The sequence below is a fragment of the Glandiceps talaboti genome, chromosome 3 (assembly GCF_964340395.1).
Source record: "Glandiceps talaboti chromosome 3, keGlaTala1.1, whole genome shotgun sequence".
Lineage (NCBI taxonomy): Eukaryota > Metazoa > Hemichordata > Enteropneusta > Spengelidae > Glandiceps > Glandiceps talaboti.
The window spans coordinates 25,843,781-25,871,098 of NC_135551.1; the positions used below are offsets into that span (position 1 = coordinate 25,843,781).

The 27,318-nt window shown below is 35.4% G+C and overlaps 1 protein-coding gene across 3 annotated transcripts in view; it reads left to right on the plus strand.

Moving 5' to 3' along the window:
* The window catches only part of LOC144432854 (uncharacterized), a 65,649-nt gene that overhangs the window by 24,440 nt on the left and 13,891 nt on the right, over nt 1-27,318 (plus strand). Inside the window, exons 2-20 of one of the 3 annotated variants that reach the window (XM_078121149.1) lie at nt 2,438-2,630; nt 4,703-4,812; nt 5,330-5,425; nt 5,915-6,107; nt 9,329-9,486; nt 10,274-10,397; nt 10,748-10,915; nt 11,478-11,578; nt 12,352-12,555; nt 14,531-14,641; nt 16,863-16,920; nt 17,466-17,671; nt 18,223-18,368; nt 18,608-18,708; nt 19,518-19,637; nt 19,923-20,188; nt 21,032-21,374; nt 21,722-21,873; nt 24,348-24,452. In XM_078121149.1, coding sequence (XP_077977275.1) covers nt 2,438-2,630; nt 4,703-4,812; nt 5,330-5,425; nt 5,915-6,107; nt 9,329-9,486; nt 10,274-10,397; nt 10,748-10,915; nt 11,478-11,578; nt 12,352-12,555; nt 14,531-14,641; nt 16,863-16,920; nt 17,466-17,671; nt 18,223-18,368; nt 18,608-18,708; nt 19,518-19,637; nt 19,923-20,188; nt 21,032-21,374; nt 21,722-21,873; nt 24,348-24,452 — 2,955 coding nt within the window. The remainder of the gene's footprint in view (nt 1-2,437; nt 2,631-4,702; nt 4,813-5,329; nt 5,426-5,914; nt 6,108-9,328; nt 9,487-10,273; nt 10,398-10,747; nt 10,916-11,477; nt 11,579-12,351; nt 12,556-14,530; nt 14,642-16,862; nt 16,921-17,465; nt 17,672-18,222; nt 18,369-18,607; nt 18,709-19,517; nt 19,638-19,922; nt 20,189-21,031; nt 21,375-21,721; nt 21,874-24,347; nt 24,453-27,318) is intronic. The other 2 variants (XM_078121150.1, XM_078121152.1) reach the window with 2 other exon arrangements.

A 27,318-nucleotide genomic window follows, 5' to 3' on the forward strand; every position in this document is an offset into this window, starting at 1 on the left:
AAGAGGGCACACTACTCAGCATCATTAGTAGTGTATTACAAAAATACTTGTGTTTAAATTTGATGGAGGAATTTCCATTTTTTCAAATCACTTTATTTTAAAAAGGGAAGAGGATGTGTCCTTTTCAGATGTCAGTTTTGATATTTCTGTTGTGGGAAACACAGGCATGAATATTTGTGCTGGCATATTTTATAGCAATCCATTCAAATAGAAACATTGCATTATTCATAAGTGAAATGTATATTTCGATATTTTCAATCTCTCATATTTCGTCTAAACATGATATGTTGAAGCCTGGATATTATAATGTCATAATTATACTGTCAACAGTGTTATTAACTATACTTGTATATATATGTATGCAAAGTATGATGGTAATAATTACATACAAAAAGGTGTAACATATTGTTTAGCATAAAATGTATAAAAAAACACAATGTATATACACTTAAATGTTTGTTCATTTAAACTGCAATTTTGTGAACGTTACTGAGTATAATACTGTGCGGAAATATAACATTATTATTTAGAGTGTAAATGTACATTTGTATAGTGTGATTGTTCGTATGTGAATTATAGTGTTGACTCAGTTAGGAAGTTTCACTATGTACATATACATGTAGATTATAATACTTGTATGTAACATATGATGTGTCAAATGTATGTGAAATATATAGAATATAATTTATGGTACCTGCTTGTACAATTGTGATAATATAGTGAAGTGCAGGCATAGATAAGAAATGTATGTTGTTATGCACAGTGACTTACTTTTAGGACTCCCTCTGTATATTACCAGAGTACCCTTCCAAAATTTTGTGTACAAAGTATGAAAATGTCTGCAGGGTTTGATAGTTTTTCCCCTCACTGTGAATGGGGTTTCCAAATCGTAGGGAACGTTGGTATCGGATTTTAATATATTATACTAAAATAGTCTATATCAAATGTAAACATGAAATGTACATACATGTATATTTAAAAAGACAATGAAATGTGAATTATTTAATACTTGTGTAAATTATCATTGTACAGATTGTAATATAAAAAAAAAAAAAAAATAAAAATGGTTGGTTTTAGGAAAACAGAAATCAAAAGATTTCAAAAACTTGGGGTAGACATGTAGTTTTCATCCAGGGCAGCAGAACAATCCAATTAGAATATAATATATTTTTATCAGAAAAATTAAATTAATAAATCAAGTGAAATGAACACATGTAACTTGTTGTAAGAACACTAATGGTGACAGGAGTGATATAGTCCACAGTGACATCACAGCTCAGATCTGAGGTCACAGGAAATGTAATACTTACCTACCATGAATTAATTCTAAAAAAAGAACAGAACAATTTAGATGCATACAGGGTGACTGAGTGAGTTGAAAATATCACGATGTAGGATATTAGATGTGGCTGGAGGCATTCTGTCAGATTGGTATCCATTTACCAAATGAATCTGGTAGTGTGTGGTCTATGAAGGTTACTTTAGAATATCTAAAAATTGAAATTCGACAATCAAAACTGTGGATTTCTCCTTGCTTCTGACTAATCTCAATTATTCCAGTCCTATTTCCTTAAAATTGTGTCTATTTATTTAATACTGTCGTGTCAATAAATATGGAACATTTTAACCCTGAATTTTGAGGACTAAAACTGGTTGCCATGGTAATGATCAATGTAGAAGGTTTCCAGCTGTTACTTTATTCATACAGCGAATTCAATCTGTTTTAAATTTTCTTCTCCAAATATTTATCTTCAGTCAATTATTGAATTGATTGTATGATATCCTTGGATAGAATTAAAGGCAACCTGACGAGGGTAATATGGAAGGACGTTGAACTCGATGTCAAGCTTACATTTACAATGAGTTCTGAAATTGCCTTTCACAAAAAATCTGTTATTTTGGATTTTGTAAATAATGCAACGAGACACATTTAAAATGCTGGTAGATATATTTATTTAAATCATACAGTATTGAGCAGTAATCAACATTTTCAAAGGGCAGTGAGTAGGTTAGATTTGCCATGTCTTCTACCAGGCCTCCCCACCAATAATTCAGAGTGTATTGGTGTAAGTTTTACCAGGTTTTGTTTCTCTTTGACCTCGGTTCCCAAACCCTGAATGTGAACACATTGATAATTCCAGTGTTTTATTCAATTTTGAGGTAAAGTTTTAGAAACAAACAAATTTAGCTAGCTGTAAATGGTGACTTTGTCTTAGCAATCCACACAAATGAAAACTGAAACTGAGGAGAAAAGAAAAGTTATTTGAAAGAGTTTTATTTTAAGAAATGTCACATTTTTGTGTGCTAAAGAAAAGGACATATATTTGATATAGAATGTTGTTATTTTTAGCATTATTCTTCCATTTCAAATTAAAATATTAGTAATAATAAAAGTCCCTAAAAACTTATGTTTATGTTTTTTTTCTTTGATTTCTAGGATCTTGAGTTCCATGGTGTGATGCGATTCTTCTTTCAAGATACTAACTCTAAAGTTGCTACAAAATGTGTACGTGTAAGCAGCACAGCCACAACAAAGGACGTAGTGGAAACACTGGTAGAGAAGTTCCGACCAGATATGAGAATGTTGTCAGCGCCCTCGTTTGCTTTGTATGAGATTCATATCAATGGAGGTAGGTTGAATGACCGAGTTGTACGACTCTTTTCATGGACTCTGTCACTCATTCTGTCAAAGACTATCTTACTCTCCCAATATTCTGTACTTGTTAAATAAAAGTAGAACGTTTAGAACCTAAATGGTTGAAAACTCACGCAGTAAGTGTAATAGATTAAAAGCCAGGGAGTCAATCCCAGTTTCTGGCATTCATGTTATCTTATTAATAGAACCATAAGGATTACATAGGATCATTCTTTTGTTCTGGACAACTTTTTCCATCGCATATGATGGTGAAAAATCAGGCTCTGAGTTTGAACTATAGACACTGAGATATGTCGTGTTGTTCAGCCCTCTCAGGGTTCTAAACCAGTGAAAGGTAACTGATAGTGTGGCAAGAATGTCAGTATCTTACAAACTAAGTTTTGACCTACAGTATGTGGTAATATAGTTCCAGAGCAGGAAAACAATTTTTGGTTATTTACAAAGAAAGTTCTGACAATGTCACGTACACTTTAAAATTTAGCATGTGTATTGTATCATTTGAACTAAACCCTTACTTACATGTACATGTAGAATAGATTTCATATCTGAATGTGAATCGTGTCTGTTTTTACCATTCTACAAGTTATGAATTGAATGGCCTTTAGATGTTAAACTGTATTGTATGGAACAGATGGTACGTATATAAATCTAAAAAAGGTCTATGACATATCTGTTATGATAGTTTTGTCCTCTACTGACAGATATACAGAACTAAAAGAGGAATTCTGTCACTTTTTAAAATCAGAGTTCAAAATGAGCAGTAGTCGTGCATCAAAAGACCACTAGATTTCCTGTTTTAGGCCACCAAATTTAATTTTCGGTTGTCCATATGTATCAATAATTATTTTGGAAATATACAAAAATGAAGCATTTGTTCCTAAAGAGTCCATACATTGATGTCAGATGATGTTAGACTATGGGCATGACTTGCTACTGTGAGTTCCGGTTTCTGTTCAGTTAGCCTTTGCATGACCACCCTGAAAACCCTGCTAACTAATTTAAATATGACCTTTGACTCAAGTTTCATGGTTCACCATGTTAATACATATATTATACACATGTCTGTTTAATTAGAAGTCTTGAACCTACATGTACATGTATTCAAAATACTCTATTAGATCACAATGTCACTCGTAAAAAATAAGAACTGTACTGTACTTTCTGTAACTATGGTAACAGATACTATATAGGGCTCCCAGTTCAGAGTTCACACCATAAATTTTCAAGGAATTTTTAAAACCCCAGATTTCTGTCTCCAAAATTTTATTTAGCAGCTGCCAGGATATTTCTAAGATGTATCAATCATTCTGTGGAATGTTTGATTAATATTTATCTATCAAGAATACAAAATTAGTGGTGGAGTTGACGTCTGAATATTGTGGTATTTTGACAATGATTAGTAATGTCAGCCTGTTACATGTAACTCAAATTTTAAGAGATACTTATATCTTATAAGTTGTAAGTTACATCCATTAGATATTTTACTGTGCATTACTTTCAGTATGGCTGGAATGTATTTTTGTCATGCTTGCCTTCTTGGCTGAAACAATCAAAATACTGTTTGGCATAGATATTATACAGTGTACATGTCTATCCTTCAGATCAGTAAAAATACAAGTAACATAGTGTGTAACTCAACTGACTCAGAACTGTATTGCTTTAACTGTGAAGAACCATTTGATTTCTGTATAAACACAGTACATATACATGTATGTACAGTGTATGTAGTATGTATGTATGTATGTATGTATGTATGTATGTATGTATGTGTGTGTGTGTGTGTGTGTGTGTGTGCGTGCGTGCGTGCGTGCATGTATGTATGTATGTATGTATGTATGTATGTATGTATGTATGTATGTATGTATGTATGTATGTATGTATGTGTGTGTGTGTATGTATGTATGTGTGTGTGTGTGTGTGTGTGTGTACATGTGTCTACATGTATCATTGTGTGTGTCAATTTATGTAAGTGTTGGTATGTTTGAAAGGTTAGAAATAAATGTTTTGTATATAAACTTAAAAGTTTATCAATATTTTTTCCCACAGAAGAAAGACTGTTGCCAAACTTTGAGAAACCACTTTTGGTTCAGTTGAACTGGGGCAGAGATGACAGAGAGGGAAGATTTTTACTCAAAAGAGAAGATGAAGCAACAAGAGTAAGTTGTCAGATATATTATTAGTCAACTTGTCACAGCAACCCTTACATACAAAAACAGTTTCAGAACTAAACGAAAATACTGGCACCATCACCACAAGTTATATATTTTGTGCCCGCAGAGTGTTTCTGGTAAGGTTTGACTGACAATCCTGGTAACATGGAAGGGGAAATCTGGTAAAATTCAGCAGTAATTCAGTATAAATCATTGACTTCTTCAATCTTTGACTAGTTTTGTATCTGTAGCCAGGTTTTTCAAGCAGTTGTAAAATTGACATACTAAGATCCATTGATGATTCTGTAGAGGAACCCTGGTAAATAATATGGTGAACTCAGGGAGATATATTTACATGTAACCTAGTTATCAGTCGTATCAGTCAAATTTGAAAGTTAGAAATGTTGTTGCTAGTATCAATCACTATGTTATATTCAATTCTACCTATTTCATACAATGGTTTGGGATCATTTGAATATATCATTCTACAAACTTTTAACACCTTACAATGATTTATTTGTAGATGAGTTATTTTGAAAATGAAGATTACATGGAAAGTTTCAGAAAGAAAACACCGAAAAAAGATAAGAAAGACAAGAAGAAAAAAGACAAACAAAAGGTGAGTTTTGAGACACAGTGACAGTGGTATGGAAAGACACAGTATTATAACACAGCTGATATCTACGAGACTTTGGTACACTCGTGTAGCCCAGACACTGGTCGTCTTGGTGTACTGTCTCAAGAAACTCTCCACATCCAGAGACTTGTCTTGGTGTTACTATCATAAGAAGTGCTCCACATGTAGTCAACAAGGCAGATGCAAGTTAAAATGTGGTTTGAAATTGAAATTACAACAGCTCTGTTAAATCTAAGTGGGCATTTGATAATATTTCGTTTTTGGGATAAAATTACAATATGTACCTTATATATTGAAGAACAAATACATGATTATCAACACATTCTTTGAAACACGTCACCCACCAAGACATGCGAACTCAACCCCAGTCACAATCCCAACCCCAACCACAGCCCCAGCCCCAGAAGTGTGTGATGAAAGTTACGGCAGTTGATGTCTAAAAAATATAACTGTATTTTGTATTGTTTGTAGGCAAAGGAGAATGCAGAAAACAGACCAGGTGATGCCAATACTAGTGTGTCAGAGAAACTCTACACTGATGTACCAGAATCAGTTTTCACTCGCAGCATATCCAATCCAGAGGCTGTGATGAGGAAAAGACGACAGTTGAAACTTGAAAAGAAATTAGAAGAATTTAGTGGGAAAGATGGCAGACCAGATTCAGGTTAGTATAAAAGATAAATATGTGCGAGTCATGTTATCTGTTCTCAAGTATACTTCTTGTGCCCTCTAGACTGTTTTGTTAGAGTCAGAATGATCAAAAATGGGTGTTCCTTCGAAACTTTACATCGGGAACACTAAATTTTGAGGGGTCATGAAAAAATTCCTGCATACCAGTCTTGCTTCAAATTGCTTAGAGGACAAACTGGCATATACATGTACACAGTGTGTGTATGTGTGTGCAATGCTATAAATATATGCCCCTGGTATATATTTTTGATTACATTTCCAACTTATTTTAAAGAAGGAATAGTTTGTGAAACAGTTTATTGAAACTATACCGAAGATAGCGTTATGTCCACTCAAGTCAATATACAGTGGGCCCTCGCTAACTCGCGCCTCGGTAAGTCGCGGATTCGGCTAAGTCGCGGGTGTCACCTTGGATCCCATTTTTTCTTTAGTTTTCCTATTGTTTTCGGAACTCCTCTTTGTGTATTTTTTTAAACAAATGGCACGCCTGCCAATTTCAAAATCGTTGGTGTGTCGATGAAGAGGTGTCGCGGTTTGACTTTGATGTTAGCAATCGCCTTCTATTTATTCGGACTGCCTCATAAGTTCCGTATGCACTTCTTGGCTAGTCAACAAACATGTCGACCATTTTCGTCTGACTGGTGAACGGTGCATTGATCGATTCGACTCGCAGGATTCGTCAGTCGAATTCGAGCATTGTCCACAAAAAAAATTAATAACTAAAGCTTTCTCGCATTAATATATCGTTTGATTTGATTGATTTAGAAGTCAACTAAAAACGTTTTGTTTCTTCAAAATTTTGAGGGAAAACGTCATTTATATAACGAAATTTCGGGCTACGAATAACTGAATACGTTCATCACTTGCGTCTCTATGTTTATCTACCGACATCATGCATCATGCCACGTGTTGCCGAACCTTGCGATTTCTCAACTCAACCCCATCATTTAGGAATGTTACTGGACTGAGAAACATAAAAAAATTAGTTGTTGTTTTAGAATATATAAAACAAATCCCGTTATTCGATGATATAAAAGTCAAAACTGCACTTCCGCAACCCGGAAATTCAACAGCATTTCTTGGCCCTACCATGGCCGCCAGGCGTGAGCTTGTAAGTTGTACTGTTAGTTTGTCGACCGTGCAAAAAACAAAAAAGAAAGTCTAGCCGCGATTGATGCTTTGAGAGTCACACAATTGTACGATAATCTTCCTCAAAGACTTTGCGTCCATCACAATAAATTTCGAATACATACCGTCATGTTCGTGAAGAGATTTATTGAAACTTTGATTTCGTGCGTATCTTTTTTTTTGAAATGAATATCGCCCATGAACTTGCACTCATAAAAACATGTACAGTATGCAGTACTAGTTTCACCAGCACATTACTGAAGAATGAAGAAAAGCTGACGTGTGACGTGTGTTAATGTGTGGTTATGAATATTTAATGAGCACCTCGCTAAGTCGCGGCCCTCGCTAAGTCGCGGGTTTCTTGATGGACCCGGACACCCGCGAGTTAGCGAGGGTCTACTGTATAACACATTTCAGAATCAAAAACTTTAATCATGCATCTGTTCAAAATCTTTATGCATGGTCAAACTGAGGTCAGATATTAAGTGATCTTATACTAAGTCTGACAAGTAGACACACCTAAACTGAAATGATGATCAACAAGATATATCAGTTTGATAAATCACACGAGTTACATTATTATTAGGAGAACTGTTGGCTGGGATAGACTGAAAAAATTATGGTCTTTACTGTAAAAAGTGAAATTGCTCGACATAGATTTCAACTTTGTAGTTTATAAGCTCAATCTTGCATATGTTTGAGGCCTCTTTTTAGTCAGTTTGACTGCAACATGGTTTTCGAAATAATTCCATTTAAACTATTTACTCTCTCCCTTACAACAATTTGAAGGGTCGACAATTTTAGAAATATATTTGATTTTGATGATGTACTGTGGTGTTTTGAACTACTTATTTGCAGTTTTGCTCGTGAAGATGATTGCTTAACTTGTCAATATGAAACACGATGACTCCCGGGAGACCGACCCCACCAGTTGTGGTCAATGTTTCCCTTTTAATAGGAGGGCTTGAAGAAAGTACGACTTTCTTCCGACAGTTTCCCGGGGCCAGTGATCAATGCTCTACAATGTTACTTTTGACAAAAATAATTATACTACTTTGTTCAGTATTATGTGGGGAAGCTATATTTATCAACTGAAACATTATAAAACTAAATAGTAATACTAGATGTATAATGTGCATGATCTCTGGAGACCTCCAGGCACTAACAAAGAATGAATTACAAACTGTGAGGAAATACTTGCGGCACATCAAACAGTTTTTTTTGTCTAGGAGTAATGAGACAATAAAATTAATGTCAATTCAATTGATAATAATGTGAATTAGCAGTATTGGTAACATTTATTGAAAAACAAGGTCATTTTCTTGTCTACTTGATTCTCAATGTGATACACTTTTGTATACCCGTGAGAACAATTCACAAATAGACAATAAACCAACATAAGACAAAGCAAGGAACAAAACAATGTGTTGTATAGTACAGTCAAAAGGTTGGGATCCTGAGGGATAGTCTTTGATGAAAAAACTATATATAGTTCAGGTGGAATGAATGAAAGCATTGGTTTTAGAAAGCCATGAGAAACAGCCACTACGTAAGTTTTGCGAGTCGGTAGAATCATTAGGGTAAATCTTGTTAAACAACAAAGTGTTCTGATAACTTGTGAGGCATGCATCCAGAATTCAACAAATCAACTATCAGGACCATAGCACAAAAAATATTTTATTATCAATTGGAATGCAGTAAGTATTGTAGTCAGAACAGGACAGGTTAGCCAGGCATATGAACGAATCTCTCCACTTTCAAAGATGGGGGTGAGGCAGGGTGTGTGTGTGTGTGTGGTGGTGGTGGTGGGGGGGGGGGGGGGGTAAGCAACACCATGAACAGTGATAAAGGCGGCATACCAATTACATCATCTTTATGACCATGTCATTGCCATAAACAGTAAAGCCAGCGAAGCCAGCAAACAGACAGTATGATAAAGCCTGTCCACCTGAACAGTTGTAATGTTACTTACATCTAATTAGAATCTTTGTTTGTGAGCAACAACTATTTATTACTATGGGACAGTGTTGATGTTGTGTTACTGAAAATGGTTTATCTTCTTTACAGGTGGTATGTTGAAAGTGTATGGTGAGACCATATTCCCTGATGTGCCTTACAAGACCATCCTGGTTGGAATGGATGATGATGCCGGATACATTGTAGAACAGGCACTGGAAAAGTATGGAAGAGAAAAGGATGATCCCCAGGATTACTGTCTTGTAAAGGTAAGATGGGGAAAAGGGAAAGGACAAAGGACATTATTCACAGGTTAAGAATATTGAGTACAAACATGGGCTTGTTTGTAATGCTTTAATTATGCATAGACAGTTATGCAAATTAGGTTGTAGCTGGTGTCTCTGCTGACTATTAAAGTCCAATTTAAGTGTCTTCAACTCTGGGCAGTGTCCCTAGATGTGTCAAGTTATGTTGATATTTTAAGTGTAAAATGTTGGAATATATCAGAAATACTGGGATCAGGGGTGCTAGTGCTAGTGTATGCTGAAATGGAGAGGACTATTTTTTGAGTTAAAAAAATATTGTATGTCATCAATACAATTTTAGGGTTGTCGGTGGCCGAGTGGTTAAACCACTTACCTCTTACCACTGCAGTCGGGGTTCGAACCCTTCAGGGTTGTCGGTGGCCAAGTGGTTAAACCACGTACCTCTTACCACTGCGGTCGGGGTTCGAACCCATTCAGGGTTTGATTAAATCGACCACGCTGTAAGTAAGAAGAGTGTCATTCAGTTTGACTCTAACGAGCAACGCAGGTTTTCAACGTGTTCTCCGCTTTCCTCCTGCATTAACACTGAACCCTTCTTCTGTTATTGGGCAATGCCTGTTGGATGATTTACAAATAAATAAATGGATATAAGTAATTCAAAATCACTTTTATAGAATCTTTATATTTGAAATTGAAACCACTGGGATGTTTAGTTTTGACTCTATGACTTTTTCTTTCTATTATAATCTACAAACACCATGTTGATAACATACAATCTCTATTCCCATAGGTTGTTGTACCTGCTGGTGCAAACCCTGGTGAATACGTAGTAACTGGTGGATGGGGTAGAGAGACTATCTTGGATGATGATGAGAGACCCTTACATCTCATTCTTAGATACCCACAGAATAAAGGTAGGAATGATTATAAATAATAAAAAGTGATATTGATAATAGATTCTTCATCATCAGAACAAATGAGGTATTAAATCTATATTTTGAGCCAACTCTTCAATCTTGAAATATCAATGTGAACATGTGATGATTTATTAATATAATTAAAATATGATAACTATGATAGCATATGTGATGTATTGAAGTTAAATGTGCTAAAACTGAGCATACAGTTTAGTAAATGTGCTCTGGACACCCATTCAGTCATTGCATAATTATAAGAGAAAATCTGTTTAAAATGTTTAACTGCATAGTGACTAACTTTCCATTGTTTCAACTGAATGGTGACTAACTTTCTATTTTTTTGACAGGTTCCTTGATGTTCCAACTGAAAAGAAGACCACCTGGTTATCAACCACGGAAGAAACGAAACAAAAAATCTAAGTCCAAGGGTCAGGAAAGTGACAGTAGTTGGGCATATGGTGACATGACACCTGTACAACAAGACAAGCTGCCATATCTGGTAGAACTTAGTCCAGGTTAGTAGTTATAAACTGCCATATCTCTCACAACTTAGTCCAGGTTAGTAGTTATAAACTGCCATATCTCTCACAACTTAGTCCAGGTTAGTAGTTATAAACTGCCATATCTCTCACAACTTAGTTCAGAGTAGTAGTTATAGAATTTTAGCATTTTGAAAATGTACTCACAAAAGACAATAAAAGTGTTGTCCTATTGTCGTTAAATGTACTAAGAAATGATATAAACCCACTGATTTATACCATGCACGAGTCATTTAGAACAAAAAATATGGAATATATACTCTGGTCATTCTATGTCATGACAATGCGTGTCTACATCACTGGTTCTGCTGTGTTTGAAATATTTTCCCTGATTTTTTTTTCTTTGATATTACTGGCACTAGTATAATTATGTTATTCTCCAATATTTTTCTTCATCCAGCTGGAAAATATGCATGATCAAGGGTTATCACAAATGTCCCTTAGGTCACTCATATTTCCGTAGGCTGACTGAACAAAGAAAAATATTGGGGTATATCATCTGATAATAATTTACTTATATGCGTGTCTTATAACACAGATGGTGCTGATATCCGTGAATACCGACCACAAGTCCATCGTATCCAGCCTCAGATGACTGAAGTAGGCAGTGAGAGAAGTAGTAGTGGTCAGTTTATACAGGTATGTTATAGATGATGTCACATGCTAACATTATGTAAAGTCAGTGTATGAACACTAAAAGCTGGGTTCTTAGTCCCCAACAGGAGAATCCTGAGGGGAGCTACAATGATGGGACCCATCTGTGTGTGTATGTGTGTGTGTATGCATGTGTGGTTTGAATCCCTGTTAACCTGTATCTCTGAAATGCATGAGTCAATTCAATCAAACCTGGTTCAAATGTCAGATACTGTAGTCCACATATGTGCATCATTTTGTTTCGCAGTCTTCGTGATAATGACTGATTGGCAGCCAAAGTTTTTGTAAAATTTCAGAATATGATGTAGTAAGTTGAAATGTTGGGAGTTATCATAATGTGTTTGATGAAGACTTGGTAGTAATCTGTGTGCAAAGTCAGTGTAGGAACAATGGAAGCTGGGTTTTAGTTAAATGTCATGGTTGTATATGTGGTCTATGAAGTACCTGCTGTGTGTATCAGTTATAACCAGAGCCTTGTTTGATGTTTTGTGCCCACCCCATATCACCACTTGAACACCCTCTCCCATACTTACTTGAACAACCCTCTCCCATCCTCATCACAACCTCCCCTCTCCCATTGCCACCACAACACCAACCCTCTCATCCCCAGACACCACCCCTACAGCTACCCTTCCCATCATCAACACCAAAATACCACCAAATTGCAGTCATGCAAAACTGTCATTTGGGGTAATTTTGTCTAAACCTATAGCAAACAAAATTTCCCCCATTTCTAACTGACAGTTGTTTCATTGCAGTTATTTTCACCAACTATCCGACCCCGTCACTGCGTGCTTACTAACCTGGATGGTGCCGTCACGGTAACACCAGCCAGTCCTGACGGTGAAACTTTTATCAACAACCAACGTGTCTATGAAACAACGTTACTAACACATGGAACTGTTCTCAGATTTGGAAAGATGCATGCCTTTAGATTTTGTGATCCCAGTGCCGAACAACCAGTAAGTTATACAGTCAATTCTAACTGACATTTCAGAGCTTTTATTTTGAAGTCCTGGTTGGAAAAACCTTTGCAGAAATGATGGGAAGAAAACATTCACAAAATCTCCACAGCAGTTCCTTCAGTTGCCCTTTACTTTGTACACTGAGGAAAATTCTATTTTCAAGGAGATGTATTTTAATTGGTCAGTATGCAGCATTAACCTCCATGTATAGCACTGTTTCCAGTTTACTTCATTCTTAGTTATTTACAATGAGAGATATTAGAAGGCCTCAGTAAAAGTGTGTACAGTGTGGTTTTATATCAGTGAGACAACAGGATCAGTTGTGACAGAGATGAAAAGTAACGTTGACTATTTCTCAAGCTTTGACTTAAATTTGAATAAGCACATCAAGAAGTTTGTTTCTGATTGGACGATTCTGTATTGTGTGGATGCAGTTGAGTCAGTGATTGGCTGATGAGCAGGTGTAAGAGTTTATAAATCATTCATATACTGTAGCCTGTAACTGATTGCAGTGAAAACAAACAACATCTAATGGTGCCCCTAATCTTCCTTATACATCGAAGTTGAGACATATTCACAAACACCGATGCAAAGAAAGCCAGATATTGGTACCAAATAACTGAAGGCTGAGACACAGTGAAGTGTTGCCATATGCAGAAAATACAACAAGTGTGATTTTGGTCAATATTGCGATTATTGACTTCTTGCAATTAATTGGTCAATATGCAGCACTTACATATAATTTGGTCATTAAAGTAAATTATCCACCTTTCACAAATAAGTCAAAAATAGTAAATTATTTCCCTCTAGGCTCTAACTTCAACCTGTGCTAACTGCAACTGGAGCATTTTTTTTTCGACCAAAGATATATTCACTTAAATTTGTCCAATATATAAATAAATGAAATTTTGTATTTGTTAGTGGTCAATTTTATCTGTAGGTAGTTGAGTGATGGGTGAATTTGAATCTGACTCCTTGTTAGTTTGATTTGTCTGTACACCTATATATGGTAGTGCACTCATTAAATATTCAATATAAACTAGGTCGAACAGTTTCAGTCATAACAATTGCCACATATTCTTTAACATGATTACATTTTATGTTCAAATTCAATGCTTGATAGAGACACTTATTTTATGGTCTACACTGTGAAATACAAATTAGTTATTTTTTTGTACCATGTCATGTATTTGTTTGGCTGCACACAAGTTTACCTGCTGTGGATGATTCAATATAAACCACGGTATACAATATTGAGGGCACAAGTATGAAAAAGAATGGTTTAGTTGCAGGTAGTGCAGCTTAAAAGAGTGGTCAATTTACTTGAGGCATGTACAACATTGTGGTGGACAGTATAGTAAATTATCCACCTTTAGGTGTTGGTCAATATATTAAATTATCCATCTCTGCTACAAAGGGGTTTATGTACCTGTAGCATTCATAACTTTGTGTTGGTCAATATATTAAATTATACACCTCTGCTAAAAAGGGGTTTATGTACCTGTAGCATTCATAACTGTGTTTTGGTCAGTACGATAAATTATCCACCTGTGTCCGTTGAATTAACTAACAATTTTATCAGATAAGTATCAGAAAGAATTAATTCTAATGTCATTAAAAATGTGTAATTTAATCATTACTGGTATAGATTTCTCAAATGAATTTTTCCCCATATATGCATGACAGCATCACATAAATTCTAGGTAGTGTAGTATCGCTGTAAAAGTATTGTGTTAACTTTTTTTTCAAAAGTGTTATCATTTCATTGCTGCTACATATTCATCCACCTCGAGAGTTGTACAATTTCAATTTCTCTTCCACTCCCCTTACCCACCCTCCAATCAACCATCCACACACCAACCCATCCACTCACTCACCCACCCACCAACCAACCCATCCACATATTCGTGTCTTTTGTGTGTGTCCTGGCACTGCAGTGTGAAATAATGCACTTCGCTGTTATTTTTAAAAGCAGGCAAAGCGTGGCAGGGAGCCATCGGCAGAAGGCATGGTGAACTACGAAACTACATTTGATGTGGATGGCCACATTGAGACGGTGTCAAGTCCACCACCACACATTAAGGTGCTTCAATATGTCACCTTGTCACAAGTAGCACATAGTTCCTTTGCATTTCAATCTGTGTCAACTTCTTCGTGACCATATCATTTTCAGAAAATTTTTGGATTATATTTATGAAAAACTATACAAATTTGTTATTTTTAAACACCGTTATTTAGATGAGTTTATCATTAAGGATTCCAGTTCAAAGAAAAGTTAAAATTTGCCCAAAAGTGACAGAAAAAATAAGGTTTCAACAAGAAAAAGTGCACAAAAAATTTGATAAAGTTAACATTGTCTAAAAAGTTACAGAAAACAACATTTTTGATATGAGTCGTGTTGGCAGGAAAATAGTGCAAATTCTGTTACTTGTAAATAAAAATTTTGTACAAATTTATCACTGAGGATTATTTCTATGATTCCAGTCCAAAATAAAGTTCAAATTTGCCAAAAATTACAGAAAAACAAGACTTTTGGTTGAGTCCTATTTTGGCGGGAAATAGTGTATAAATTTTGTTTTTACCAAAATTTTGATATGAATCTATCAATAGGGATTATATCTATGACTCCATTCCAAAATAAAGTTCAAATTTGCCAAAAAGTTGCAGAAAAACAAAACATTTGGTTGAGTTGTTTTGGCAGGAAATAGTATCAATAGGGATTATATCTATGATTCCAGTTCAAAATAAAGTTAAAATTTGGACCAAAAATAAGATAAACAAGAATTATGATTAATTGTTTTTTGGCGAGAAAATGCATGGTACTGAAGTAGTTACAACACTCACTTACCAAATACATGTACTCTAAATCTCCTTCAGTACAAAATCTCTCTGATTGACTTTACTGAAAGGAAACTTAGAGGTCAACCATGCTAAATGGTGTGCCAGCATAAAATTGTTAGTTCAGATGCTAAGATAAGAAAGCGCTTGAGAGAATAAAAGTATTATTTCACTTCTCTGCAGGGATGTGTTTATGTGTTCCTGTGCGCCTCATCCGTTTCTTTCCTTATGCAGTGGCATTTATGTAGCTTTGTAGTGGCTGATGCTCTCAGTGTGTTCAACTTGCTGTATTAGTGTATCGTTGTTACTGCGTATTAATTGTCATTTTCTCTCTCTTGATTCTTTTCATTAGATTTTGGTAATTTATTTCATTTTCATTTACAGTTTTTTTCATTCTCAGTTCGTCTGCTGTTTTGTAAACTTTGCATTTTTAGCATTCCTTTTTTTATTGTTTGCAACATAAGCATGGTTTTTTGAATGTTTTGCCAACTTCTTTGGTATGTGCTGCAAACAACTCATGTTATTTTTAAATCCTGATGTGTTATTTCTCCGATAACAGACATTCCCACCAAAGTATGTGAGTTTTTCCCTGGATATCTGACCCCAGGTTGTCTTTATTTTGGCACAAATTTGTTTCAGCTGTTTCATTTCAACATTCAAATCTAAAATGGACAAAAAATTTACCAAAATTTAAAGAAACACTAAAATTTTTGTCAGTTTTAAGTTAGATTTTGGTGGGAAAGTTTGTGAGGAAGAGATAGAGTAACACTATTTGCATATAATTAGCATATCTGCATAACATGATACATCATTAATTCTGACAAACAGATTGTGCAAACTGCTGCTGTTGTTAGAAATATATTTCATTACATCAGAAGAAATTAATAGAAGAAATTATTCATTTATCAAAAATAATATCATTCAAAAGATGCCATTCCCATAAAATTTGTATCTTCGCATATCACAAAGTAAAATGCACAACATCATATTATTAAAGCAAAGTTTAGGAAAAATTGTGAATAGCACCAGATCTTAAAAAGGAAGGTGGGGTCAGTCTGACACAAGAAGGCAACAGACATAGAAATAGTTATTGCTTTTGTAAACTGCAAGTACAAGAGCAAGAACTGTAATATTGTGCAACTGTTGTTTTTGCTTGGGGTCGAGTGTTTCTATCACTCTGTTAGATTTCTATTTGGTCACTAAAGTTGAAAACAGAGTCTGAGACAAATCCGTTAATCTATACTTTGTAATAAATTTCTGTGCAAGTCTTTAGAAATAAGCTGTTTAAATCAGGCCCCACCTGCCTTAATGGTCCGTCATGAATCATGTGGATTGGATATGTATGTGCATACTGTGTTAATAGATAGTAAGTTAGTGTTGAATTGACGTTCATTTCTCTAGTCTTGAAACTTTTCCCTGCGGTGTAACGTTATAATTAATTTGTTTGATTTCTGTTTTGATTACAGGAACAGAAAGGAATGTTTGGGAATACATTACCAGCAATACTGGAATTCAAGGAATCAGGTGAGACATAATAACAACAATGAAAGGCTGGGAAAGTTTACTAATGTTTTCTTAGATAGTCATCAGGTATTTACACTATAACCATAGCACAATATACCTGTTTGGGACATCGCAACTATAAATGCATTCACACCAGTAATTTTTGTCCAATTTTGAACCATCTCTTTGCTTAGCGACAAAAACCTGGGCCACCATATCAGGGACTAAACTGTTCACACTTGTTTCTTTTACATTTGCCATAGTTTGGCCATTGGCAGACCCTGGCTAAACATGTCAATGTGAACATGCTTTATGTACTAAGTGGTTTTGCTAAGCCTACGTACACACTATTTGGAACAAATTATAATTATAAAGCAGATTAAAATTGATTATTATTTCGTGTTTTATATATCCTTTTTGAGTTTCAACCAACATTTTACATGAAATGAGAAATATATTTATAGAAGGTGGATGAACAGTAATATTTACAGTAAGGGATAGTCGCAATGTAGGATAATATTATACATATTGAATTTAATGCTCACTGTGTGTTTTCACTTTTTTAGGAGAGGATGCATTCCTAGCATCTATAATCAGTGAAGTGAACGGAGCAGCCGTACAGTTTAAGTTAGCACCTACGTATTGTCTGTACATGGCTGGTAGATATCGTCAGTCACGGCAATACCGACCTGAAATGAGTCCTACTGAAAGGGCACAGAGAATGACTGCCCTCACCAACAAAATGGCAGATATGATAGAGAGAACCATCGTGGTGAGTTGTGGTCAGAGTTGTTAAGTTTTGATGTGTTAGGCTACTTTGGCTGACATTTGATGTTTCCTATATCACATTGAATTCTTGATATAGCGAATAGCTGTGTCAGTGTTTTATTTAAGGGCGGTAAGTAGGTAAAATCTACCGGGGATCCCACATCATTTTACCGGGGTTCCCCACCTAAACTATGATGCATTGCATGGGAAGCACTACCAGTTTTACCTCTTTCCCCCTTTCTGTTACCGGGGTTCCCAAACCTTAGCAAAAACACTGTGTGTACCTCATGTGAGGGGTCAGAATAGAACATGAAGGTGGACTTATTCTCACGCACTCACACACACACACACACACACACACACACACACACACACACACACACACACACACACAAACACACATATGATATAGTAATACACGTGTAGCGCATGAACTATAGAGCTGAAGTGATGATGTCAACCAAGAATTGAGTAATGATGCAATTTCGTGATTAATATTTAAAACAGTTACTAAGATAACTTCAAGAAATCATTGATTATATTCATTGTTTACAGGAGAACCAAGACATTGCTGGTGCATTGTCATTCTGGATGGCAAATGCTTCAGAATTCTTACATTTCTTGAAACAAGATGTTGATTTGTCTCCGATAACACTGGATGCCCAGGATATCTTAGCAGCAGCAATACAGCAGGCATTCAGGTAAACTATCTCTCAAAAAATAGACAAGTCTAGAATACTAGAAACCTGGAAAGCTTTTGCTAAAGACTTATTTTCACTTACTTTGCGGGAAAGCAAAAACGCAAAAATAAGTAGTGACTAAAATGCCTTCTACATGAACACAATGTACTAGTCTGGTAATTTGTAATAAGTGGTCTTTTGAGAACTAGCTTAAGACTGTAAAATCTGTGTTTTTGACATTCTCATCCTTACGTGAACAGACATCTTGTAACCTGTATGCAGCAGGAACTGGAGATCTCAATGCCGGCATTTTTGGATCCTAATGAAGAAGCCGACAATACTGACCATGACTCAATCATAGGTGAGTAAAGTGTTTTGTTTGTAGTCAGATCATATACTGCCCTCTAGTGGTCACTTAGAGGTGATGACTATCTAGTGTGGAGAAGGTGTCAACATTTTTCAAGAGGACACTGGAACTTTCAAATTATTTGAAGAAGACATGAACATATATCTGATTTCAAATTACAGAAGAATATACATTTTGTAGTTTAGGTTTGTAAGATTTTATGTTGACAATGAAAAAAACTGGTTAATTTCATTCCACTACAACACTAACAATGTAGCAGAGAAAACGATATTGATAACGGAATGTACTTTTCTTAAGATTTGTAAATAAACAATAAAATGGTGTTCTTCTTGTACATAAGATTGTCTTTCTACTCTGTGACTTAGAAAGATTTTAGAACTGTGAACAGAGGATGGACACAGTAATGAATAATGCTTTCTTGTATATTTTATAAGTTGTGAACAAAGAGTTTAAGAATATAAAGATCACTACTAGCTCACCTTAACTTAACTAATGACAATACAACCCATAACACCAAAGTAAAGCATTTTCTGTATGTACCACAATCGTTTATAGCATCCATATCAAGTGTAAAAGTATACTATTTCATTTGCTAATTGATCACATCAGAAAGGCCACATGCTAGGCTTGTAAATGAACCAATTGAAACAGTATACTTTTACACTTCATGTGAATGCTATAAATGAGTGTAGCACATAGAGAAATGCTTTACTTCAGTGTTACCCGCTGTACTAATGCCAAGGGTCAAAACATAACTTTCTTTCTGAATGTTTTGATAAAATTTGATATTCCATATATTGTAGATGATGACAGAAGCATGGATAGTCATCAAAGTTGGAGAAGTCGGGATAATCAAAACAAGATGAGTGGACGGTGGTTATCACCAGCTGCAAGGACTAAATATGGAGGACGACCAACTCTAGGTGAGTAGAGGATATCTTGGCCACTAGGGGGCGCTGTACAAGATTTCGGCTAAGAAAACAAATGATCTGTCTTGTTTTGATTTACTACCCTCAGTAAAATTACAAAGTGCAAAAAATGAAATGTACCTGATATGGCATGAATCCACATAACTTCCAATGCACGACTTCTTGCAAACAAATTGAACTTCCAAATATAATTTCATTATGCTGGTAATGTGTTTTTGCATTAATTATGTAAGTTGTACATTGTTGTATGTTTTGACCATTGATGTGGCTTTCCTACAGGCGATGTGTTACACACTTGTTCATCTGCCATGACATTATTGCGTCGTTGCCGTGTCAACGCAGCTCTCACCATCCAGCTCTTCTCTCAGCTGTTCCACTTCATCAACATGTGGTTGTTCAACAAGATTGTTTTGGAGCCACATTTAGGAATGTGTTCACAGGAATGGGGTGCACGTCTCAAGTCACGACTCTCGCGGATTGAATCATGGGCTGAAAAACAAGGCCTGGAGTTAGCAGCAGATTGCCATCTGTCAAGAATTACTCAGGTGAGAAATTATTACTATTTCTTGCGTAGATGTCAAAGGTCACAGGTCACCAGGTCATGTATAGACAGGTAAAGTTTAGTGTGATCACAGTGCAAGGTTATCCACATAAAATTTATAATTAGTATGTTTGTTATTTCACATACTGATTGTACAAAACAAGGGTTGCCCTCAAAATCCAAAACTGGAAAGTGTCTTGTCTGTAAGGTGCACCATATCGAGGCATCCCTCACCTATCGTCCAACCCTTTTCAGGAGCAAGTGTGGAGCAACATGAGGCATCACATAGTCTATAAAGAGTTGTTGCTTTTAAAGAGTACCTTGAATTCATGTCACTTCAGAGTACGGTATAAGTAGCAATTCAAACTAGAAGGAGTTAGTAAAGGTCCTTGTATCTGTTTGAACTACAGACCTTTGTCATTTACATTTTCCCTCAGAGAGAAATGTATTTGGTTTTCTCAGAAGAGCCAGTCAGTTTGGTTCTCATTTTAAAGTGCCCCATCTCATTACTCTCACAATGGTAAAATTATCAACACGTGTTACTCAGTCAGTTCTTTAGTTAATCCTTTTGCAGAGTTTTTGAAAAGATGAAATATGTAACTTGTAGTTTCAAGTACTTTTAAAATGCTATTGAATGGTAATCCAGAACAAAATATCCGTAACCTTTGATAGCTTTTTGATAAGTGGTTTTCTCGATCAGCTAGGTGCACTGCCACTAAATTTGATGTTCTTAATAAAGTGAAGATTTTCAACTTGGTTGGCCCACTTCAAGTACATGAAGGCATCAGATATGACATCACAATCTAGATAAACTTACCAGCTCACTCTCTCTCTACTCGTATTCCAGGCTGCTCATCTCTTACAAGCCCCAAAGAGCAATGCTGAGGACATCGCTTCCATCAGTTCTACCTGTTTCAAGCTGAATTCATTACAACTACGAGCACTGCTAGAACAGTACCAACCCAGCGGAATACAATCACATATCCCTCAACAGCTGATTGACAGTGTCGTTGCTGTAGCACAGAACACAGCAGATGAATTAACTCGTAGTGACGGTAGAGATGTCAAGCTGGAAGAAGATCCCGATCTACAGCTTCCATTCCTTCTTCCAGAAGATGGATATTCTTGCGATATTATTCGGGGTGTTCCCAATGGTCTGCCAGAATTTTTGGCTCCTATAGAGAGTACAGGTAGGTTCAAAAACTTTATTTCTTCATCAACATTTTGTGTGAATATTTTAGGAATTGGATCAGGATTGAAATTTAGCTGTCAAAAATAACAAAGCTGTAGAAAAAGTTAGTCCAGAACAAAAGGATCGTCCCACATAATTCTTATGGCTCCGCTAATGAGATACTACTAATGCAAGAACCTAGGATTGAAACCCTAGCCTTTATTTGGCCCAGATTCTTTGAAATAGCAGTGTAACTTGTGATTGCATTATTTGGCATGACAAATTGGAGGTTTTTAAAAATATATCGATATGTGTATATGTGAAAATCTTACCTAATGTCAATTGTTGTGGTTTTTTTCATTCCAGGAATTTGTCGTCTAACACTTCAAGCTAATGCCAAGGGAGGCAGTTGGACTGTTCATTTTGTCGGTGGTGGTGGTGGTGGGGACAGCAGTAAGTCACCAGTGGATGGTTTTAGTACAGTGGAGAAACCACAACAAATGTCACAACAACAGCAGGTAGGCTTAGCATTTTTACCACACCTACTGCATAGATTGAAAGGTATCCCTTCAATTTGAAAATCATCAGAAACTCACAATTACGGTGGTTTAAATCCAACTTTGAACAATGAAGTACTGCAACTTATACATATGTAGATATATATTTCTGAAAATGCTCTGGTGCAGACATAGATTTAGCCGTACTAGTCATAACATTGCTATTATTGCTACAGAGGTAACAGCTTGCTAAATGATCACACTGCTGAATGGAAGTGCAAAGTCAGTATTACTGTAACAAATAAGGCCAAGTAACTGTAGGCATGTAAGTAGACTTAGGTACCATGCAAAGTCAACCTAACCTATTCATTTTTGTGGAGTTGAGTTAACATATCTGTAATACTCGTGAGCAAGTAACTCGTGATACTTGTTCAGAATACATCTCACAAGTTACCATGAGTTACGTATCATATCCAGTGTACCTTGGCAATATTGTTCATGTGGCACTGTTCTTTTCTGAAACAGACTAGTATAACAGCAACTGGTGCTTAATTTCAAATTTGTAACAAATTAAAGTTATACAGTAACAAAGCGCACAATTGCGTCACTTCTTTGGTATAGTTCTACTAAATTTTGTAGAAAGACACAAAACTATTTTAGTAATGTATCAATATGTTGCTCAAGTTGATAGTTCATAATTCATTTAAAAAAGCACTGTAATATTATATTTTATGATAGTTAACATTATACATTGTTCTCCCAATAGAGAAATATTGTCTGTAAGTACACATTAAAAAACAACCCAAAGATAAACAGATTATGATAAGTGCACTTTGTAAAAAAATTGAAATGTGTGAGCACGGTTCTGCTATCATATTAATGGTGGATTTGAAAAACATGATGTAACATATGGTTGGTGGTCACGCAATATATTACCATTATAGTTAGACTGGCCTTGAGGAAAGTATGATGGCCATTCAAATTAAATATTATGTTACAGTCAGAGATGACATAAGTATGATGACATTTCACCTTTTCAATTCCTGGTACCTGCAATAGCATTCTACCTTATGCTGGAGGGTCAAAATAGAACAAGAATGTTAATAGCCCTCATACATCCTTATTAGTGAAGGAGGGAGGGAGGGGACTGGTGATTAATGAGATTTCCGTGTTGCGTCACCCAAAACATTTCAAAACTTCCTAATTAAAGGGAAGGTATAGGATTTTGTCCCTTTTTCAATTGATATGTGTCACTCTGGATTATTTTAAACCATGCCTTGGACTACTGCTAATTTGGCAGTCTAGATAAAATGTTTTTTGATAGTCCACGTACCTTGGACTACTACTAATTTCAAAACCAGGTAAATATGCTACATGTAACATAAAACATAATCAGCGACCCAGCTTCTTTTTACTAAGTATGGTTTTGGAAACATTAAATTTGAATTGATTGGCCATGCATTCATTGAACAGTGACAGATGGACAGGTATATTGACCTCAGTAGGTTATATTATGTCTATTGTTAGGGTTTCATTGTATTTAAAAATATTGTCATTATACATGTTAACTTAAACATTACAAATGTAATACTAGCCATTAGTATAATGTTACAGATCATTGTCAGAGATGTGTGCAACATTTTGATGAATTCAAAGCCGTGAAATGACTTTTCCGGAAAAAATGTAAACAAATATGATGGTGCCTTGATATAAACGGAATGTATAACCACTCCTGTATATCATCAAAACTAAATGAGTAGACAAAATACATATTTTGATAATTTGTGATTTATGAAAGCCTGTTTTCAGTTCAAGCAATATTTTTGGCCTTGTTTCCTGAGCTTTCTTTGACATCCTTGTTTTGCAGCCAGTTATTTTTCTGTCAAAAATATCTGCAAACTTTTCAATGGATGAAAATAAATATTGATAAGGAGAAATGCCTGTTGAGAAATAACTTGAGTACCTTCCATTCGAGGGAAATTACCTTTTTAAGATTCAGAATTCTTATGTAGTATGTTGTTTTACTTTCTTTGTTGTGATGTTCAAATGTAAACATATAATAATAGTTCTGTAAATCTCCGCGATAAAGGAAAGGAAAAAAAGTTATCTCCATGTACATTAGAAATGTCAGAAACATTGACATAGCTATATGAAGTTAATGAACAGTACCCCATGACACAGGAGTGCAAGTGTGATGCACTCGAGGTTTTTGCATTCCTGGTGTTCTCTGCCGCCATAGCATAAATACTGCAAGCATGAGTTTATCTGAAAGAGCTGTAAAAATCATACTGTGCGATCAACCGGTTTTGTGTACAAGGAACAATCTCACACTCATTTGCATTCCATTTACACACGTACATGCAATAATTTTTTCGCTATTGCACTGCATTGCCACTAGCATACATGTGTACTGGTGTAAGTAATCACTGGTATACATATATAATGACTTTTATGACTAAAGCTGACTAACCTGTATCGTTTGTTTTGATTTGCAGGGTATCCCATATGATGCTAATATCCCACCTGGAGAAGCAGAAGTTTACACTGTGTCATTTACCAAGGGAAATACTGGAATGGGTCTCAGTATAGTTGCTGCAAAGGTAACTCACAATTCTTGACAACTTTTTGTGATAGTGTGAGCATGTGCAACCCATTTTATGTTAGTGTAGAATGTGCAGTTTCTTATTGGTTTCTGTGTTGTTGTAGCAAACTGAGCTAGTGAACACTAAAATGAAAGAGGCAGTATTTTGACTCTAAACTTATTGTAACATATTTAGCAGAAGCAGTGTGTGCACCAAAGTAAAGAAGTGTGAAAATGGAATCATTTTCACCTGTAAATATTGAGAAACTATGGGTGATAAATAAAGGTAGATTAATTTCAAATCCATACATTTACTCATAAAAAGTGATGTTGCTGTAAGTCAACCCAGCTGTATAATTGAGGACCTGGTAGGATAGAGGTTGCAATGTGAATGCTTTAATTCTATGTGTACCCTAGTCAACCCAGCTGTATATTTGGGGACCTGGTAGGATAGAGGTTGCAATGTGAATGCTTTAATCCTATGTGCTTATAAAGGCTGCAATGGATTGTATGCTCCCCAGGGAGTTGAGGAAGTACAAAGGACCGTTGTGCCACTATAGATCCATGCCAGGGGTAATAATTGTAAAGCACTTTGAGCACAGAAGGGGAAAGTGCTATTTAAAGAACCAACATTATTATTATTATTATTATGAAATATAATGTACATATACAGAATAACTTGGAAAATGAAGTCAAAATGTGCAAAATGGTCTTCCTGCTAAAATATCTGTGCATCACTATATTTTGTTTCCCTTTTAGGAGTAGTGAGTAACATTTTTAGGTATTTTAGGGTGTGCTAAGTTAGAGAATGTAGGTTGGAGGGAATGTTTATTATTGAAAGAAGGGTGGAGAGGGGTACTAAAAAGTTTGAAAGTAGTAGAACAAAGAAGCTTGGAAATTAGAAAGTGTGGTTGGTTTCTGTCACCAGAAAAATGTGTAGACATTTTTTGTTGCAACTAAAAGTAAAAGAGAAGTCTTAACGAGAAATCTTTATTTTTATGTTTTGAAATCGCAAAAAATACAAAATTTTGTAATCTTTCATCTGAAAATACTGACTACTTGTGCAACAAAAATGTTGATGTTATTAAATATAATGTTAAAAAAACCAAACAGATTGTGATAGATTATAGTACCATTTCTTAAAATGTCACAAATTGTGATGAAATTAGACCATAAACACAGAATACAGATATTGTAATCTTATCATGTCTTCAGAAACAGTCAGTATTTGTTTTAGAGTTAGTACCAGTATCTTTCAAGGTCTTCAAACGATGAAAATATCTACAGAAATGTGACAGTTTTGTGCAAATTGTGATGAACTAGAGTTTTCATAAATAATGGTAATAATTTCTATACAGCTTTTATTCAGACATTCTAACTTCAATAATTGGCTTGCTGTGTACTGGAAAGTGATATGGTCAATTTGCATAACAGTATGGAGGGGTATATGAATAAAAATTAGCATATGATTTGCATATGTATAGCACGTGCATAGTCTGTCTGTCAAATAGAATACAATCCAGTTCAGTGGCCAGTGTAACTTAGCAGGTATGCTGTGTCACATTACAAATAATTACCACAGTGTTTAACTTTTAAGACAGTGCAGCTTCGGGTTAACTAGGAATAAATCGTCAAAAAAACCCACAAATCAACAGGTAAGCTCATTTCTTGTAGCTATTGTCTATAGAATTTGAAATCGTGTCCTCGTCAATAACTGTCACGATTTCTTGTGATTTACTGATTGTGATCATGATGTCAGAGAAATTAGGCAATTTGAAAGTGCATAGGTAGATTAAGAGCAAATTGGAAACTATTGAAGAGAGTTTGGAGATTGTTGCGTGTGGCAGGAGACAGGAGACAGGGGAGAGTGAAAGGTGTAAATTTATGAGTGTTGGAATTTTGCAATCATGGCGGATCTGTTTTGGGAACCATATCTCCACAGTGTGACTGTTTACTATGAAATGGTGAGATGATATTTGATGGAAGACTTTAGCTGAGGGAATATCAATGTTGTCGTTTTGGTTTCTTTTTGTGATTTGTGAATTTATTTTGGTTTGAAATTGAAGTCCATGGGAACTAAGATTAGTACGACAATTATTCAGGGTTACTGAAGGTATAGGAATTCTATTTCTGTACATGTGGCACTGTTATCAAATTTTACTCAGTTAGCTTATTTGTAACAGGTGTTACGTTTTCAGGTGACAAATCTGTTAAAAAATTCCAGTGAATTCTGAACTGCTGTGTTGTTGGGCTTGGTGAGCGTACAAATCGATTGAAATATGATACCACAATTTACCACCAATTTTTAGTTAAGTCTGATTTTTCCCACCACGACTATATCTGTGTGTTTGTGAACTGTTATCTCAAAGGTTTATCTGTAATTTTACTATTTATTGAAAATTCTTAACTTGTTACAAGTCACAATAAGATAAACAAAATGTCTGAGATTTTTTCACGTCTGAGGTTAGGGAGCTGTTTTCTTACAAAAACGTAAGCTTACAGGAGACTGAACCTAAGTTGGGCAAATAATTTAGCTTAGAGTTTAAAAGCTTTGAAATTCCATCACACCTAGATTGTAAAGGTGATTGTTCTGTCTACTGACGCGGTAACCTAAGCTGTTTATGCATCCAACACGACACCATCCTCTTTGTCAAAAATTTCATGAAAGATGTGAAAAATCGTCAAATTTCACCAAAATGACACATCAGAAGTACACATTATTTGATAATATATAAACTGTTTTCAAAATTTCTCAAAAATATTTACAGGATATGGATTTTTGGTTGAAAAGATAATTTTAGGTTGTAAACAAGTCGTACAACCGTCATTTAATGGATGCCTATCATTTGTTTTGGTAGACTTGGGGGAGCATTCTTCTTGTCAGC